Genomic DNA, 18756 nt, shown 5'->3' with positions numbered 1-18756 from the left:
AAACAAAACCCAAACTGTTAAATTCTCTAATCTGATTGGTCAACAGCAGCTCTGAGTGGATTTCTGGCTGCATGACAAATCGCAGGTTTCTAAAAGTAACAACGCATTCGTTCTAATACGTTCCCGTTTCTATAGCAACAGCTTATTCACTGGTGTGGATGAAAGGTTTTCGGTGAGGAGACGTTTATTTAGCTTGTAATAGAAGGAGTCTCCACTAGCAGTTCTTCATAAGAAAGGTAAAGCTGTAACCTTCTGACACGAGAGTTTCTCCAGGATGCAGGACTAGCCGTGTTTTTGTCTTATTAATGTCAAGAGAGAGAAAAAAAGAGAGGCTGGTGTTGGAACACCTGTTTATAGCTGTTTATAGCTAATATAACATAAGCGACAACAGGAATAAGCGGACATTTCACATCATTAAACTGTAAACAGATAAAAGCGTAACGTCACTGTTTAATGAGTGTTAAAAAAATGTTGGCATATTGCTGTGAAAAACAAAAACACTTCAGGGTGTGCTGTTATTGGAAAAGAATCAGTTTCAGACTGTACATAACAAATATTTAACCTCATGATAGGGTCACGATTTAACTGTGCTCAAACACAGATAAACACTAGTTCAGAAAGTAAATGTATATATATATATATATATATATATATATATATATATATACACGTACATTTTAAGCTGATCTGAAATAAAAGAATAAAAGAAAACAACCAATGAGATCTAGTAAAGTTCCGATTTTCTGATATATTATGGGCTTAATAAATGAAAGAAATAAAAAGAGGTGTTATTCTGCAGATGCCACAACACCTGTTAATCGCTCTCTAAAAATCCCCCCATTCGGTTCACCCTGTTCCGTCTTTAACCTTTTCCGTTCCAGTGACATCTTGACTACGGCTTCAGCAGGACATACTGTTGTAGTTATTAAATATACCTACCCACAATAGTTACAGTAGTTATTACAACAGTCACTTGGTTCACAAACAGCGTGGGTTGTTCAGAGTTAAACTGTAAATAGTCCTTTAATTAGTTTTAAAATGATTGAATTCAGTCACAATTTTATTTATTTGCCTGTCTGAGTCTCTGTGCTATATCTTTTTTTTTCTTCTATGAGTTCAGTCTGTCTCAGGAGGAGAAGTTCCAGTTTGAACACTATGGTGAGTATTAGGAGAAACAGATAACACACTTTCATACACTGGATAAAAGCCCTGGATAAAAGTCCAAAGGCCAGAAATATAAATTAAAATAAAATTAAATATGAATGGATATGTGTGTGTGTGTGTGTGTGTGTGTGTGTGTGTGTGTGTGTGTGTGTGTGTGTGTGTGTGTGTGTGTGTGTGTGTGTGAGAAACGGTACATCCGTGTGCCTGCCCTTAATGCGTTATTACTATTATAATGTTTATAAGACTTTCCTGGTCTTTACAGCTAGCAAACATCTTCCAAAGGTGAGAACTAGCATTAGGTTTTGGTGTAAGAGGCCCAAGTTAGAGGTTTAACCCCAATTCATGCAGTAAAGTAAAGCAGCCGTTTCCATCGTCTCCTTACAGTTTACAGACGCCTCAGAGTTAGTGGAGTCCTTGACATTCCACTGGAGACAGAACTGTGGAGCAATCTGTACAGACCTGCTTACTTCAAATGCTTCTACAGCCTTTTATTCCCTCTATCTCTGTGTCCTTGAAGGCCTTGTTTAATTCCCACCCTTTTTCAAGGTCACCTGTCATGTCTCATTCCTTCTTTCTTTATCTTCCTCTTTCTCACTGTCTATTGATATATCAGTGTAGGGTATTTGTGTCTGTGGTGGGGTAGTCTGTCTCAGGGATGGTGTGTAAGGCTCCGAGGGACCGAGGGTAAGGAGGCAGCAAAGGCGAGGCCGGTGAAGTGGAGGCTCCGTTCTTGGCCAGGCCGCAAGAGTGAGCGGCGTAGTTGATCTGCCTCATAGTGTCCATCGCCTCAGATTTGGCGTGCTTCAACAAGTCTGCCTGGCCCTGAGACACAGAGGGACAAAATCTTGAGTGAGTATGATGGTTCAGAGTACTCCCTGAATTTTAATACTACTTTATTGCAGGACACACACACACACACACACACACACACACACACACACACACACACACACACACACACACACACACACACTTCTATCACCACATATATTAGGTACACCGTAGGCTTGATGCTAGTCTGGTGTTCAGTATACCTTCTTATACAAACCCAGTTACAGCATGTTGAGCAGTTATTTTTAGTGTTATATTATTTCCAAGATGCAGTTTCTGCCTTTTTCCTCCAGGGGTCAGTGCAGTACAACATAAACTGCAACATAAATCCTCTCTACAGTCCATTCAGAGAATCACTGTGGAGATGAAGGGATGCCAGGAGCTTGTATGAAGACAAAACAGTAGGTGCAGACATTCTGTGTGTGTGTGTGTGTGTGTGTGTGTGTGTGTGTGTGTGTGTGTGTGTGTGTGTGTGTGTGTGTGTGTGTGTGTGTGTGTGTGTGTGTGTGTGTGTGTGTGTGTATGTGTGTGTGTGTGTGTGTGTGTGTGTGCCTGAAGAGATTTGAGCTATTGAATGTGACTTTGTTTCTGTGTGTGTGTGTGTGTGTGTGTCCGTGTGTGTGTGTGTGTGTGTGTGTGTGTGTGTGTGTGGTTAGACAAAAATCCAAATCCAAATAGTTCATTCAAAGACAGGTTTACCGAGTCTCTCTTACACACACACAGTCACACACAGTCACACACACACACACACACACACACACACACACACACACACACACACACACACACACACACACACACACACACAGGACCCATTTTCATTATGTCACTAGGCAATCATCTTAAATGTGGTACTAGGACACAACTTTAGTTGAGAGAAAGAGAAGAGAAGAGAAGAGAAGAGAAGAGACGAGAAGAGACGAGAAGAGAAGAGAAGAAATGGTGACAAACAGAACATGACATAGAAAAAGAGGAGGTAGAGAAGAAAGGAGAAATGAGAAAATGTAAAGAATATGAGAGGAGAAAGATGAGAAAGTTGAAGAGAAAATGTGATAGGAGAAAAAGTGAGAGGGCAGAAAGAAAAAGGTTTAAAGAAAAAAACTGTGACGAGAAAGGTGAGTAACGAAAGAGAAAAGAAGAAGGGAGAGAAGGGAGGAAGAAAAAGGGAATGAGATAAGAGGAAGAGAATATTATATAGAATAGATACAATAGGTAAAAGGATAACAGACAAGAAAAAGACAAAAGGAGAAGAAAGAAAGAAAAGCGCAGGAAAAGAAAAGTGATGAAGAGAAAAAGGGCTCACTTCATTACCTTTATAATAAAACTAATATAAATTGGGTGTGATACAAAATCTATATTCCTGCTGCTGCTGCTGTGTGGAGTTTATGGGCACAGGCCCAGGCTCTGACCTAAATAAGGTCTTCAAGTCTTCTGTTATAAATAAATCATATATTTTAAAACAGATGAATTATGCATGTAGGTGTGACGCACACAGCCGGCGAAGGGAAAAAGACGCAGGCTGGACTCGCATCGTTGAGACAATGTCTTCAACACCCCACAACACACACACACACACACACACACAAAGACAGATGATGTTATCATGATTGAAACAAACAGAGTAATCATGCTGGAATGCAAAGTGCTTCTGTGGACCAAAAAGCAGCTTATGAATGATGAACCTGCGCTACACCGACGAGTTTCCTCTCAGATAAACACATGCAAATACTAAGGGATTTTTTTTTCTTCTTTTTTTTCAAAAGCTCTCCACAACACAGCTTATATTGGTACATATTTTTTTTACCTTTCTTTTACTGTTATTTATCATTTTTCTATAAGGGAGATTTGCAAAGTAAGCACACGATAATGTAAAGCGTCACGAAAGCGTTTTTACTTCCGTGTCTGTACAAGTACAGGACAAAATGAACACCATGTTCTTTATCATGAATGTACAGTACAACATTCATTCATTCATTCATTCATTCATTCATTCATTCATTCATTTGTCCTTAGTAACTGCTTGGTCAGGGTTGCAGTTAAATGTAAAAAAAAAAAAACACCACATAAAAAAAGACCACACCCATTTTAGATTTAAATTCAAGTACAGATATTGATGCTAGATGCATTAAAGTGATACAGATGCAGATTGCATTGTACCCCTAACACACACACACACACACACACACACACACACACACACACACACACACACACACACACACACACACACACACACACACCCTTCACTCCTCTTTCATATTTCTGTCTTTTTCCCTCAGATGCTTTCCTCTTAATTATTGTTGGTGTGTTTGATTCATTCACAGATGCTTGAGCTCATCTTGAGGGATGAGGTAGCCTAGTGGTTAAGGTGTTGGTCTACCAATCTGAAGGTTGTGAGTTTGATTCCTATGTCCACCAAACAGCCAATGCTAGGACCCTGAGCAAGGCCCTTAACCCTCAATTGTTTATATGCCTCTGATTATATTACAGCTTTAGTAGAACGGCGGCTTATTCGTCCGTGTGGCGGCTCTGAGAGTGTGAAAAGGAAAGCCGCGACGGTGGAAGGAGTAACACGTGCATACAGATAAAGTGTGTGAACATATGAGAATTCTATTCAGAGCCTAAGGGCCATATTTACTATGAGGATCACTAATTACAGCTGCTTTAGTGATCGTTTGGGCTGCTGTGGCCGACCGTTCGGGGGGATCAACTGAGCTTGTGCATACAAATGTACACCTCAGTGGTAACTCAGTTGTTATAGGCTCAGGGCTACAGATCAGAAGATTGCTGCTACAAATCTCAGTACATAAAAAATAAAATAGATAAAATAGCGTCAGGTAAATGTCAAAATATGGCTTGGCTGAGAGAGGGAGAGAGAGAGAGAGAGAGAGAGAGAGAGAGAAATGGTTTCAGTTACTGATTAACTTTTGTTTTGTTTCCATTCATTCTACACCTTTATATTAATGAGACTGGGGTGATACGCTAGCTAAAATGGAGAGTGAATAAAACAAAAAGAACACAAGGATAAAGAAGAAAATTCGAGTGCTGTGAGAGGAAAATAATCAACTTCCAGCGTTTCATGTAAAGCAGGATTATTCAGCTCATTCAGTTCGGTTTTTATTTTATTTTATTTTATTTTATTTATTTATTTTTATAACAGTGTTTCCGTTTTTTGTGTTATGTTGCATTTAATAGATCATGTTTTTAGCTATCCTCGCTTTTGGTCTGGGGATTTTACCCGTGACGACACACGATTTCTTGACATTACCACAGCAATATGCAAGTGCAAAACTATTCATATTGTATGTATTAAAGACCAACACGATATTTAATCCAATCAAGTTAGCTGTAGTAGTTATGTCATCACTTATGTTATAGCCGCTGTGGACAAATAATAATCAGGAATTTTCAGGAAAGTTACAGCTTTACATCTGATTGTATTGAAGCACTGACTCAAAAACACCTTAAAAAAATGGCGAGTAAACATCAACTCACAAAAAAACTCGACAATATCGACAAATATACACTTTCCGTGTAGAATCACATTCCTATCTAATTTTTTGCTATAGAAACAACAACATTACAAATGAGCGTATTAATAGAAGCCTGTGATTTGCACCTGTAGCAGCGATAGCAGCCTTCATGGGGATATAGACGTAATTTCAATGTCAAGCACAGATATTATTATACATTACAAAAATGATCATTTCTCAGCTGTTCCTTGTTCCAGAAGCTTTACAAACACACGTGATACTCTCTTTATATTCTGCTGTCTTTTACTATGGGAAAGTCTGGAAAGTGCCAATGAGATATAAAATCTCTTCATGTAAAGCAGGATAATTCAGTTCAGTTTGTCAAGAGGCCAGTTTTTGAAAAACATCCCAAAATGTCGAACCGGAGAGTTCTAGCTTGTAATACAGTATGAATGATGACACGACAACAATCTTATACCCCATATGTTGATATGTTGCATCATAAGACACCAAGTAAGCATTTTTTCCCTACATTAAACATGCTTGTGTTGTATTCTGTAACTGCACAACAACATCGGTGTATCAGAAGACACCCTTTTTTCTACATTTAAACGTGTAAATCACAGCCATATCACACAATTTAACTCCTTTAACTGGGACTTACGAGCACATAACAAAAAGTTCACAATATGGAAAATATCCTGGTTTCATGGTATTTTTGTCCAAATGAATTATTTCAGTATGACTATTTAAACTAATGAGAGAAATAATAGCAGTGTAATTGTGTGTATATGTTGTCAGATACACATACAGTGGTGCTCATCAGTTAAAGCTCAATCCTAGCAAAACTGAACTGCTGTTCATCCCAGGTGATTCATCCCCAGGTCACGATCTTGCTATATCCTTGCACAACGATCTAATCTCCCCTTCAGCCACAGCTCGCAACCTTGGGGTAACCATGGACAATCAACTGTCCTTTTCCTCTCATGTTGCAAATGTGACTCGCTCATGTCGGTTTCTTCTCTACAACATTAGAAGGATTCGGCCATTTTTGTCCACACAGACTGCCCAGGTACTTGTTCAGTCTCTTGTCATTTCTAGACTGGATTACTGCAATGCACTGCTGGCAGGTCTACCTATGAACGCAATCCGTCCTCTGCAAATGATCCAAAATGCAGCTGCCCGGATTGTTTTCAACCTGCCAAAGTTCTCGCATACCATCCCGCTGCTGCGATCCCTCCACTGGCTTCCGGTAGCTGCACGCATCCGGTTCAAAACACTGATGCTGGCCTACAAAGCCAAAAATGGACCAGCCCCCTCTTACCTCAAAGCCCTCATCATTCCTCGCACTGCACCCCGCAACCTCCGATCTACCAGCACTGCTCGACTGGTTCCACCATCTCTCAGGGTAAGAGGCAAGTATACTACAAGACTCTTCTCTGTTCTGGCACCAAGGTGGTGGAATGAACTTCCCCTAGAGGTCCGGACAGCCGAGTCACTGGCTATTTTCAAGCGGCGGTTGAAGACCTACTTATTCAGGAAGCACTTCAACTAGCACTTCTTTCCTTATCTTTTGCATTTAAAAAAAAAACAAAAAAAAAAAACACCTTTGACACTTTTTCATTGTAACTTTGAACAAATGTTTTAAACTCATGGTATCTTAAGTATGTAACCTAGTGAACCAGCATTAATGTATTCAGTGTTAGAGATTTAAGCACTTATGTACGTCGCTCTGGATAAGGGCGTCTGCCAAATGCTGTAAATGTAAATGTAAATGTAAATGGTGCAGGAGCCGAGCTGTGAGGGATGTGTGATTACTCGTCTTAATGACATTCATGTGTGAGAATGACGAACAAAAAGTTCTCATCTGTCATCGTCCTGTCGGTCATCACGTCTCACATGAGAGGCTGCTCACACCGCTCGCCTAACGTCACGTGACTCCTTATTTTCTATTTTCTATTTTCTATTGAATTAGCCTGTACATAAACACACAATGACCTCTGACTTTAGACTTTCCCAAGATGGGAAACGCTACTAACTGTTACCAAGTGCTGACACCGGAGACTCCTTCTCCTCCGAAATGTAAAATAAAAGTCACACCTTCAGAACTTGTTTATGTTTAACAGCAGACATGACTTTAATATCAACCTGATTGATATTTATATTTATTATTTATATAATAAATCTTATTTAGGCCATCCTTAAAAATATTCTTGTTTGCCGTAACCAAACCAACCCTGTCAATTTAGGACCGAATCAATAATTTTTTTTTTTTTTGCTTTAAGACCGACCTTTTTTTTTTTTTTTACTCTTCAAATACAATAATAAAAAAAAAAAACTAATACAAAACAATAAAATAATATTAACAAGTTCGGGCACCATAATACATCTAAAAAATTAATTAAAACAGCTCGACACCGCTTTAACTTGCCATAAAGTGTCCAGCATCAAAATAAGGTTTGCGATGATGCGCCCGAAGGCACGGGTTCAAGACCCAGTTAGTGACGTCACGATATGCTAATTTGTTTAAAGTCATACCTACGTAATCACCATCACCAAAATTGTACTTTTTGTTTTACATTGAAACTTAAAAATATAGATCTACCTTCCGACCTTTTTTTTTGTTTTCTGCAAACCAAAATATCTTTAGGGATGGCTTATATTTATATTTATTGAAATTTACTTTAAAGAGAAATTCATCTGTGTAAAAAAAAGTTTTTTTTTCTAAGAAAGTTTAGCCTCTAGCAGGGTAGATAAGAACAATAACTGAGTGTTTCCTTTCATATGAGTCATGAACCACCACTTTGGAGTGTGACATGACAAAGACATTCAATGCTGAACACTGAACAACAAAACAGATGCAAATTCTATTTAAACCAGCGCAAGTTTGTCATCAAACCAGAACTGTATATAAAAACGCTGACATATAAAAGTTATAAACCAGCGCTGACATATAAAAGTTATACATTACACCACATATGACCTTCAACTGGATCCTCTCTCTGTGACCAGCGTCTATACTTAAAGCACAGCACACACCTCCTGTACTCTGTGTTCGTGTACTGGGCCAGAATCTCTGACCTACATCAAACGTCTTCTATATAAATAAAATACATATTTAAAGAGGAATTCTGTATGCAGCTGTAAAACACACACGTTACACATAGCATTTAGCAGACACCCTTATTCAGAGCAACTTATATTTTAATCTCGTTTTATACAACTGAGGGTTAAGGGCCTTGCTCAGGGGCCCGGCAGTGGCAGCCTGGTGGACCTGAAACCGAACTCACAACCCTCCAATCAGTAGTCCAGCACCTCAATCCCTCAGAGCTTACACCCTCAGAGCTACTACACCTCACACCCTCAGACTTACTGCACATCACACCCTCAGAGCTCCTGCACCTCACACCCTCAGAGCTACTACACCTCACACCCTCAGAGCTACTACACCTCACACCCTCAGACTTACTGCACATCACACCCTCAGAGCTCCTGCACCTCACACCCTCAGAGCTACTACACCTCACACCCTCAGAGCTACTGCACCTCACTCCCTCAGAGCTACTGCACCTCACTCCCTCAGAGCTCCTGCACCTCACACCCTCAGAGCTACTGCACCTCACACCCTCAGAGCTACTGCACCTCACACCCTCAGAGCTACTGCACCTCACACCCTCAGAGCTCCTGCACCTCACACCCTCAGAGCTCCTGCACCTCACACCCTCAGAGCTACTGCACCTCACACCCTCAGAGCTACTACACCTCACACCCTCAGAGCTCCTGCACCTCACACTCTCAGAGCTACTGCACCTCACACCCTCAGAGCTCCTGCACCTCACACCCTCAGAGCTCCTGCACCTCACACCCTCAGAGCTCCTGCACCTTACACCCTCAGAGCTACTGCACCTCACACCCTCAGAGCTCCTGCACCTCACACCCTCAGAGCTACTGCACCTCACACCCTCAGAGCTACTGCACCTCACTCCCTCAGAGCTACTACACCTCACACCCTCAGAGCTACTGCACCTCACACCCTCAGAGCTACTGCATCTTACAACCTCAGACTTACTGCACCTTACACCCTCAGAGCTACTGCACCTCACACCCTCAGAGCTACTGCACCTCACACCCTCAGAGCTACTGCACCTCACACCCTCAGAGCTACTGCACCTCACACCCTCAGAGCTACTGCACCTCACACCCTCAGAGCTACTGCACCTCACACCCTCAGAGCTACTGCACCTCACACCCTCAGAGCTACTGCACCTCACACCCTCAGAGCTACTGCACCTCACACCCTCAGAGCTACTGCATCTTACAACCTCAGACTTACTGCACCTTACACCCTCAGAGCTACTGCACCTCACACCCTCAGAGCTACTGCACCTCACACCCTCAGAGCTACTGCACCTCACACCCTCAGAGCTACTGCACCTCACACCCTCAGAGCTACTGCACCTCACTCCCTCAGAGCTACTGCACCTCACACCCTCAGAGCTACTGCACCTCACACCCTCAGAGCTACTGCATCTTACAACCTCAGACTTACTGCACCTTACACCCTCAGAGCTACTGCACCTCACACCCTCAGAGCTACTGCACCTTACACCCTCAGAGCTACTGCACCTCACACCCTCAGAGCTACTGCACCTCACACCCTCAGAGCTACTGCACCTCACACCCTCAGAGCTACTGCACCTCACACCCTCAGAGCTACTGCACCTCACACCCTCAGAGCTACTGCACCTCACACCCTCAGAGCTACCAGCACTGCTCGACTGTTCCCACCATCTCTCAGGGTAAGAGGCAAGTATACTACACGACTCTTTTCTGTTCTGGCATTGGAGGTGGTGGAAGACCTACTTCTTCATGAATAAATTGAAGTAGCACTTCTTTCCCTATTTCTTGCATTTATTTAAAAAAAAACTGAAACTTTTTCATTGTAACTTTGAACAATGTTTTAATCTCATGGTATCTTAAGTATGTAACCTAGTGAACCCGCATTAATGTTTCTAATGATAGAGATTTAAGCACTTATGTACGTCGCTCGGGATAAGGGCATCTGCCAAATGCTGTAAATGTAAATGTAATATAATCCAAGACCAAGCAGATTACACACACACACACACACACACACACACACACACACACACACACACACACACACACACACACACACACACACACACACACACACACACAATTATTTCTGTACATTCCTCTCTCTCTCTCTCTCTTTCTCTCTCTCTCTTGCACTTTTGCACTCACTGATGTGAGGAAGAAGCAATGCGTTTTACTTTCACCTTTCCTTCACACTTTCACAGACAACCTGAATTCATAAATATTTAACTCAACGTTTAACTCAGGCTGTTCCCCAGGCCTCCTGGAACAAATTCAAGAGAAAAAAATAAGGATTACTGTTTTTATTCCTCATCATTGATGCAGAAAGAGAGAGAGAGAGAGAGAGAGAGAGAGAGAGAGAGAGAGAGAGAGAGAGAGAGAGAGAGAGAGAGAGAGAGAGAGAGAGAGAGATAATAAGTGGGATAGTTGATGTGTTTTCTAATCAGTTCTAGCATCTACATGACCTGCAAATGACACACACACACCCCACACACACAAACACAACCCTTGTGTGCTTTTTTGCAAGTACTGCTGGCATTAAAAAAAAACAAAAAAAAAAACACGTAAAAACATCTCTTATCTTTTTCTTTTTTTTTTCTTTTTTGCTGTGAGAAAAACACTTTACGTGGCCCAGTGTAACACAGGTGACTCGTTCAGCATCCATGAGGCACATTTTTCATTCCACAAAAGCACTCCACACTCCAACACGACACCACCGGGTGTGCTGCTTGTTCCACTAGACTATAAATCCCATACACACTCCAACACACACACCTCTGTCTGTAACCTCCATCTATACTTCATCTTAAAAGCCTCACACACACTCCACCTCTCTATTGAACTATCATTTATGCTTCACCATATCATAACCCTGCTTCCCACTCTGCCTCCTTCTCTCTCTGTGATCTCCTTCTCATCCTGTAAACATCACACACACCTCGCCTTCAGTTATACTCCACATTATTATCTACCGGGAACGTCATGATCTGATACTAGCCTGATACAGTCTGACCTGTTTTATGTGGGGAACATCTTACATGAACGTGACCTCGGATTTGAACGCAGGAGAACCCTAAAGGTTTGCGTAGCTGGAACATTCAATTAAAAGTTATTTTCTCATTTATTTGATTGACGCTTTGAACTTTGTAATAAAAAAGTGAAAGTGAAAATAAAAAAGTGCATTCTCTCTATAACTCTCATGTACACCCCACTTTCCTCTAATACCTCCACCATACCATTAACCCCAGTCCCACTTTATATCATTCACTGAGCCATATCTTATTTTTACTGCCTTCCCTTACATTCTGTACACATTTTACAAATACAGCATGTGTACTCTGGTGTTCTGAATCCCACTTCACTATCTGGCAGTCTGAGAACAATACCTACTAAAATGATTGTGTCCCTGTGCACATGCTCATGAGTACTATGATGAGTACTAAGGTGGAGGCTGTTACAGAGACAAAGGGGAAGCAACTCGACATAAAAGCCTGTGAGTTTGGAATAGGACAATCAACTAGCTCATGCAAGAATGATGGTCAGTTGTCCACATACTTTTGACCATGTAGTGTATCAATCACTAATATAACTTCATTAATATACTCACTGACTTCACTTACATACTCTACTAACTACTAATACCTCCACTAATAAACTTTACTAACTTCACTATCAAGGGGAGCATGGTGGCTTAGTGGTTAGCACGTTCGCCTCACACCTCCAGGGTTGGGGGTTCGATTCCTGCTTTGTGTGTGTGGAGTTTGCATGTTCTCCCCGTGCCTTGGGGGTTTCCTCCGGGTACTCCGGTTTCCTCCCCTGGTCCAAAAACATGCATGGTAGGTTGATTGGCATCTCTGGGAAATTGTCCGTAGTGTGTGAGTGTGTGAGTGAATGAGAGTGTGTATGTGCCCTGCGATGGGTTTGGCACTCCGTTCAGGGTGTATCCTGCCTTGATGCCCGATGACACCCTGAGATTGGCACAGGCTCCCTGTGACTCGAGGTAGTTCGGATAAGCGGTAGAAAATGAATGAATGAACTTCACTATCATATTTCCTAAACTACAAACCCAAACATATTTAACTAGCTTCACTAATATACTTTACTAATTAACTAACCTTATCGACTTCACTAACACACTCCTAACTTTACTAACAAACCTCTCCTACTTCACCAACATACTTTTTTAACTACCTATTCAAACATATTTAACTACTATAACTTATATGCTTTACTAGTTTCACTAATATACTTCCTTAACTTTACCATTTCAAACATACAGAACTACCGTAACTTATACTGTATGCTTCACTAGCACAATTCGCTAACCTTGTTAGCTTCACATACACATTCCTAACTTCTCTAACAAACCTCTCTAATTTCACTAGCCTACTTCTTTAACTTAATTACTGTCTCAATTGTACTTGACTACCTTCACTAATATACTTTGCTAACTTCATTAACAAAACGATCTAACTTAACAACATTAACTTCACTAACCTACTTCTTTAATGTAGGTTCGTCTCAAATGTACTTAACTACCTTTGCTAATATACTTTACTAACGTCACTAACCTACTTCTCTAGATTCACTAACCTACTTCTTTAACTCAATTACTGCCCCAAACATACTTAACTACCTTCACTAATATACTTTACTAACTTTACTAACATTCTTCTCCAACTTCACTAACCTTCCTCTCTATCTTCACTAACAAACTTCTTTAACTTTACTACCACCTCAAACGTACTTAACTACCTTCACTAATATACTTTAACACTAATAAACTAACAAACTTCTTTAATTCACCTCACCTACTTCTTTAACTTAACTACCACCTCAAACGTAATTAACGACCTTCACTAATATACTTTACTAATTTCACAACTCTTTTCCTTCACTAACAAACTATATAACTAATAATAACTAATAAATAACTAATCTCCTTTAACATACTTGGCTAATATCGTTAACATGACTGAAGAGTAAAAACTGTCCTGCACGAATTACTCATCATTATTATGGAAGTATTTCATACTTTTGTCTCCAAACCACACATTCACTATTCGCAGATGTCTCTGTGTGTGCTTTGGGCTGCTGAGACCTCAAATAAGGTTGTGTAATGATGTAATTAGCAATCAGTAACAATTAATTACAGCGGCATTAGCACTGAAAACGGGGAGGATTTGCTGCCCTAAAGCATCGCTGTTTATTAATTCCTACACGTAGAAATCTGCTGTTGCTGGAAAATATCAGCAGAACAAAGACTAATCCGTAGCTAAAGTATGCAGTCAAAGATGCAAACAATTTATTATATCGCAAAACAAATTATTTCGTGCATCTTGATTCACACACACACACACACACACACACACACACACACACACACACACACACACACACACACACACACACACACATACACACACACACACACATACACACACACACACAAAGAGTAAAGGAAGTATCTATACATTATACATGCACATGTTTAAGCTCGATAATTGACTCACCTTGAGAACGGTAATGTTCCAGGCATAGCTCTCCATGGCCTTTTGCAGTTTTCTACCCTTCAGCCCCTCCTTAGCGCCGATCCGGTGCAAATCTTCATGGAAATCCAACCCTGCAAAACAGCACCAACACACTCAGTCCCTTCACAACAGGGTTCTCCGTCATATCCTCCTCACGGAAGCCGTCCTCAAACCCCCCAAAACAGCACTACTAAATGCTCCATCAGAATCACACAGCGGATGGCACAATCAGATTGATATTTCTCCTTTACCACCCATCTGTTCTCTGTCTGCTCAGAAGTGGAAAATTACAGCCTCTCCATTAATAATTTCCATTTGTACGTCTGTATATAAGGTGTTTCACCGATTTCACATAAAATCGAAAGCAATTGTGAGAGATATACAGAAACAATGACATTTTGTTTCAAACAAACGGCCTGAATTTCGTACGAACCCCCAGCTTTGGTTCTCACTGAGACAAACGTTTGCCTAATGTGGTCTGTTTTTCTGCATAATGAGGAACAAGAACAAAAATCTAAAGCACATTTTCCTCTGGAAGCCATTAGACTGGACACAGTCCTTCGCCAACGTGTTAATGGTTTTATAAAAACACTGAGCACTGAGAGCGTCTCCGAGCTAAGTTTACATACAGTACAGTACATGAATCTTTTTCCTGGAAAGATTTGTAGATAGTCAAAGCTTTATCTTGTTTGAAAGTCTTGTACGCTAGTTATTATAACTCCAATTCAATTAAAATGGGTGACTAAAATGTGTGCTGAACATTATCGCCCTGCGCTTTCCTGCACCCTTTCAAGTGCTAAAGAGTGATTAAATTTCAATTCTCCATAATTATTAAGCAAATACATGTTTTTTTAATATCATCAGCAAATTTATTAAAAATTAAAAACTCATTTAGCAAAATATCGACATATTCTGACCCTCTGTTAAGCTCTAAATTCGTTTCACTTGCATCCAGCTTGCTGAACATGACAGCTTCAGTTGATTGGACATGATTTAGAAAGCCAGTCGTCTGCATGTAAAAGGTCTCACACCTCGTCATGCATATTAAATAAAAATAAAAAAACAAAGTCAAAAGAATTTCCCCTGTGATCAAATTATGCTTATACGCTGATCTACATGCTGCCTTGTATTCCTGCCTTGGGCTCTAGGTCAATGATGACTGTGACCAGGATGAAGACACAATCTCTCTTGTGATCTCTATTTGTATTATTTTAGACAGACAGACAGACAGTCCGAGTCAGGACAATTACACCAAGGGCAATCTAGTGTAGAAATGTAATCCTGTCTATATTTGTGTGTGTCAGGATCACGCCCTGACATTTTACCTGTCGGAACATTGGTCTTTAAATGTCTTCCTTTTTTATTGCGGATTCCTCGTCAATGTGTTGTCTTCCTGTTTCTGTTTTGTGTCTCCGTCTCGTTTCTTTTGAGTTACGGTTTCTGTTCTTTCCCCAAAATTTTCACTCCAGTGTTTTCCGTTTTTTTTTATTTTTATGTTATGATTTATTTAAGTAATTGTGTTTTTAACTATCCCCACGTTTGGCTCTGGGTTTGTATCCATGAAGACACCTTCGTTTTCTGACAGCATGTGGACTTTCACGTCGTGTGATGACGGACTGAGCCACAACAAGGAACAATAATGCTAGTCTAAAGTAGAGTCAAGATTTCAAGATTCTTTTTTTTTTTTTTTTTTTTTTTAATAATCACAGTGATATACATAAGATACATAAACGAATGAATAGAAATAAGAAGAAAAGGGTAAGAAGAGGTAAAGGAATGGAATAGATTTATCCTTAAGTACCACTATTATTTGTTGGTACTCATCTTTAGCTGTATGTCTAGGGCGCTGTATGTTTGACACTGTATGTTTTCTGATGAAAAAAGTGCTGGTGAATGAAATATAGATTCTTGATTCTTGCTTTAAAAGGTAATTGAGTGTCTTATATGCACTGGATAGTTTTATAATGAGTTGTTTGATGATACCATGGCTTGTTTCTCAATCTAAACTATGTAAAAAAGTGTGTGTGTGTGTGTGTGTGTGTGTGTGTGTGTGTGTGTGTGTGTGTGTGTGTGTGTGTGTGTGTGTGTGTGTGTGTGTGCGTTTGTGATGAGTCAGATAACCAGTTAAAAGCGTGAGATGGAGAGTGAAGTCCCTAGACAGACTCATGCTAGGGGGTGCCAATGCTTCGTCTTCTGTCTGAACGCTTGCCAGACTCACAGCTGTGTCCTGTTGTTTCCACACCCACTCACTGTTGCTGACCGTCACCCACACCACCGACCGTTTACTTCACAAGCACGTGTGTGGAGGTGTACAGTCGAGGCAGAAATACCAGCAAGTGTGGCCTCTGACACAAAAGAATGGAGGCATTTATATTTCCCTGATGTTGATTCATGAAGGCATTTGCGATACACAATGACCTCATTGCACTGAGCCAAATGACTCCAAATCAGCCTTTTATAAAGAGGACCATAGCAACCTTGTCTCTGTGTTAAATAAACTATAGCCAGGAATCATGCACCAAAAAGTGTGGAAGGAAGAAGAAAACAGATACATCGTGTACGATTTCAGAACTTTGTTATCGTCATCCTTCTTTCGGCTGCTCCCTGTTTTGGTCACAACAGCAGATCATCTGGTCCGTATATTTGATTTGGCACAGATTTTACACCGGATGCCCTTCCTGACGCAACCGTCCCGATTGATCCGAGCTTGGGACCGGCACTGAAACTTAACCCCTTAGGAGTTCTCACTCACTCATTCATTTTCTACCGCTTTATCCGAACTACCTCGGGTCACGGGGAGCCTGTGCCTATCTCAGGCGTCATCGGGCATCAAGGCAGGATACACCCTGGACGGAGTCCCAACCCATCGCAGGGTATAATGTCTTTAGACCGGGGGAGGAAACCGGCGGAGTCCCAACCCATCGCAGGGTATAATGTCTTGAGACCGGGGGAGGAAACCGGAGTACCCGGAGGAAACCCCCGAGGCACGGGGAGAACATGCAAACTCCACACACACAAGGCGGAGGCGGGAATCGAACCCCGACCCTGGAGGTGTGAGGCGAACGTGCTAACCACTAAGCCACCGTGCCCCCTCCCTTAGGAGTTCATAACTATAATTAACACACATCCTCAATGGCGCCCAACATTACTGGTTGTTCACATTGGTTTCCTACATTACCCACAATGCTATTCCTGCTAACTACCTGCTGATGGAATTTAGACCTGAAGACAAATCAGATCGATCAAGTTCCAAAAGTTTAATGCTAATATTAGCGACCAACACTATGACTAATGAATATGACGGTGAACAGGAGCAGGAGCAGGAGACGAAACCAATCTCTTGTTCTTTTACTCTCTTGTTTAGGAGCTAACCAGAAAACCTTAGCATTTGAGATTGGAGACATTTTTCTGTTTTTCTTCAATTAAACATCATTGTTACTGCGCTAACGAGGTCTACCTGTGATTCCAGAACGACACACGATCGCTAATGTCTCATGAGAATGACAAAAATCCAACAACCTCCCACTAATTACACCCTGAATCCGTAAACACGTCGTAAACATTTGGACAGAAAAACACTGAATGTGTTTGCAGCTGGAGTTTTCCTTTAAGACACCACACGTCTTAGTAAGAGACGGAGAGAACGAGGAAGACCGAGATGTGATGTGACAAAGCAGCCGGGAGCCACTTATTTGAAGTGAATGTTTGGGATTTACAATGAAAGCAGGCATATAGACGGTTGGCGAGGCCTGGTGATGAGTTCCGTAGCAACTACTAGTGTCAGTGATGACAGAAAGACTTAGGGTGCTTCACTGATCCCTTCTTCTTTTCATTTGAATATTCCTTCCACATCAGATGTCTTGTCTCTGGTCTACTGTATATATAATTAACATGACACAAGGCCCGATTTATACAAATCTTATCATAAGAAGAAGTTTATAAGAAGCCAATCCATGAAAAGTATTCTAAAATCTTCCAAAATGTTTTAAAAGCTACATTCTTTATTATTACTATTATACTTTTTTTAAATGTTAAGGTTCCTAGTCAGAATCCTATTGATTTTTTAAACGATAAAAATCCACTGGTTTAATAAACAGTCTATTAAATTAATACATTTGTGCTTTTTTGTGTTGATTTTAAATGATATTACGCACCTGATCACACTAAACCCCCTACCTTTATTCTATTGTTGGTGTTATTAATTATACATCATTATTAATCCATTAGTTAAGTGACTAATTAGACATTATTAATTAACGACATTAATCACAGTTCTGTCAGGACCACTTTGTCAAAAGAGAATTTATTAGATGATATGCATACAGTTAGTGTTGGTGGTAATGGTTCTGTTATGGGCAAGGATCCGTGCGCCCATCCGTGCACATGCATGGACAGAGCGGGGAGAGCAGCAACTAGAAAATAGAATAGACCCCCCCCCCCCCCCTATATAACAGAACCACTAATCATGCATATGCTTGCTTATGTGTTTTTGGAAAGTAATAAATGAATGAATGGACAAATAAATAATTAAATAATTAGAGAGAGAGAAGGAGAGATTTATATGTGGAGATATGTGACATAAACTGGTACAACGGACACGGGTTCCGGCATGGTGGAGTCGGGGTTGGAGGAGGGGG

At 40.8% G+C, this 18756-nt stretch overlaps 1 protein-coding gene across 1 annotated transcript in view; it reads right to left on the bottom strand.

The window, feature by feature from the left end:
- Positions 1 to 346: 346 nt before the first annotated feature.
- Positions 347 to 18756, bottom strand: part of plcl5 (phospholipase C like 5) — an 89000-nt gene continuing 70590 nt past the window's right edge. Inside the window, exons 5-6 of the mRNA XM_027161124.2 lie at positions 14102 to 14211; positions 347 to 1986 (exon numbers count right to left, since the gene is read on the bottom strand). Of these exons, the coding sequence (XP_027016925.2) occupies positions 1774 to 1986; positions 14102 to 14211 (323 nt within the window). The 3' untranslated portion in view covers positions 347 to 1773. The remainder of the gene's footprint in view (positions 1987 to 14101; positions 14212 to 18756) is intronic.

This window comes from Tachysurus fulvidraco, chromosome 15 (assembly GCF_022655615.1).
Source record: "Tachysurus fulvidraco isolate hzauxx_2018 chromosome 15, HZAU_PFXX_2.0, whole genome shotgun sequence".
Taxonomy (NCBI): Eukaryota; Metazoa; Chordata; class Actinopteri; order Siluriformes; family Bagridae; genus Tachysurus; species Tachysurus fulvidraco.
Note: the sequence above shows the minus strand (reverse complement) of the source record. Positions and strands in the feature narration are given on the sequence as shown.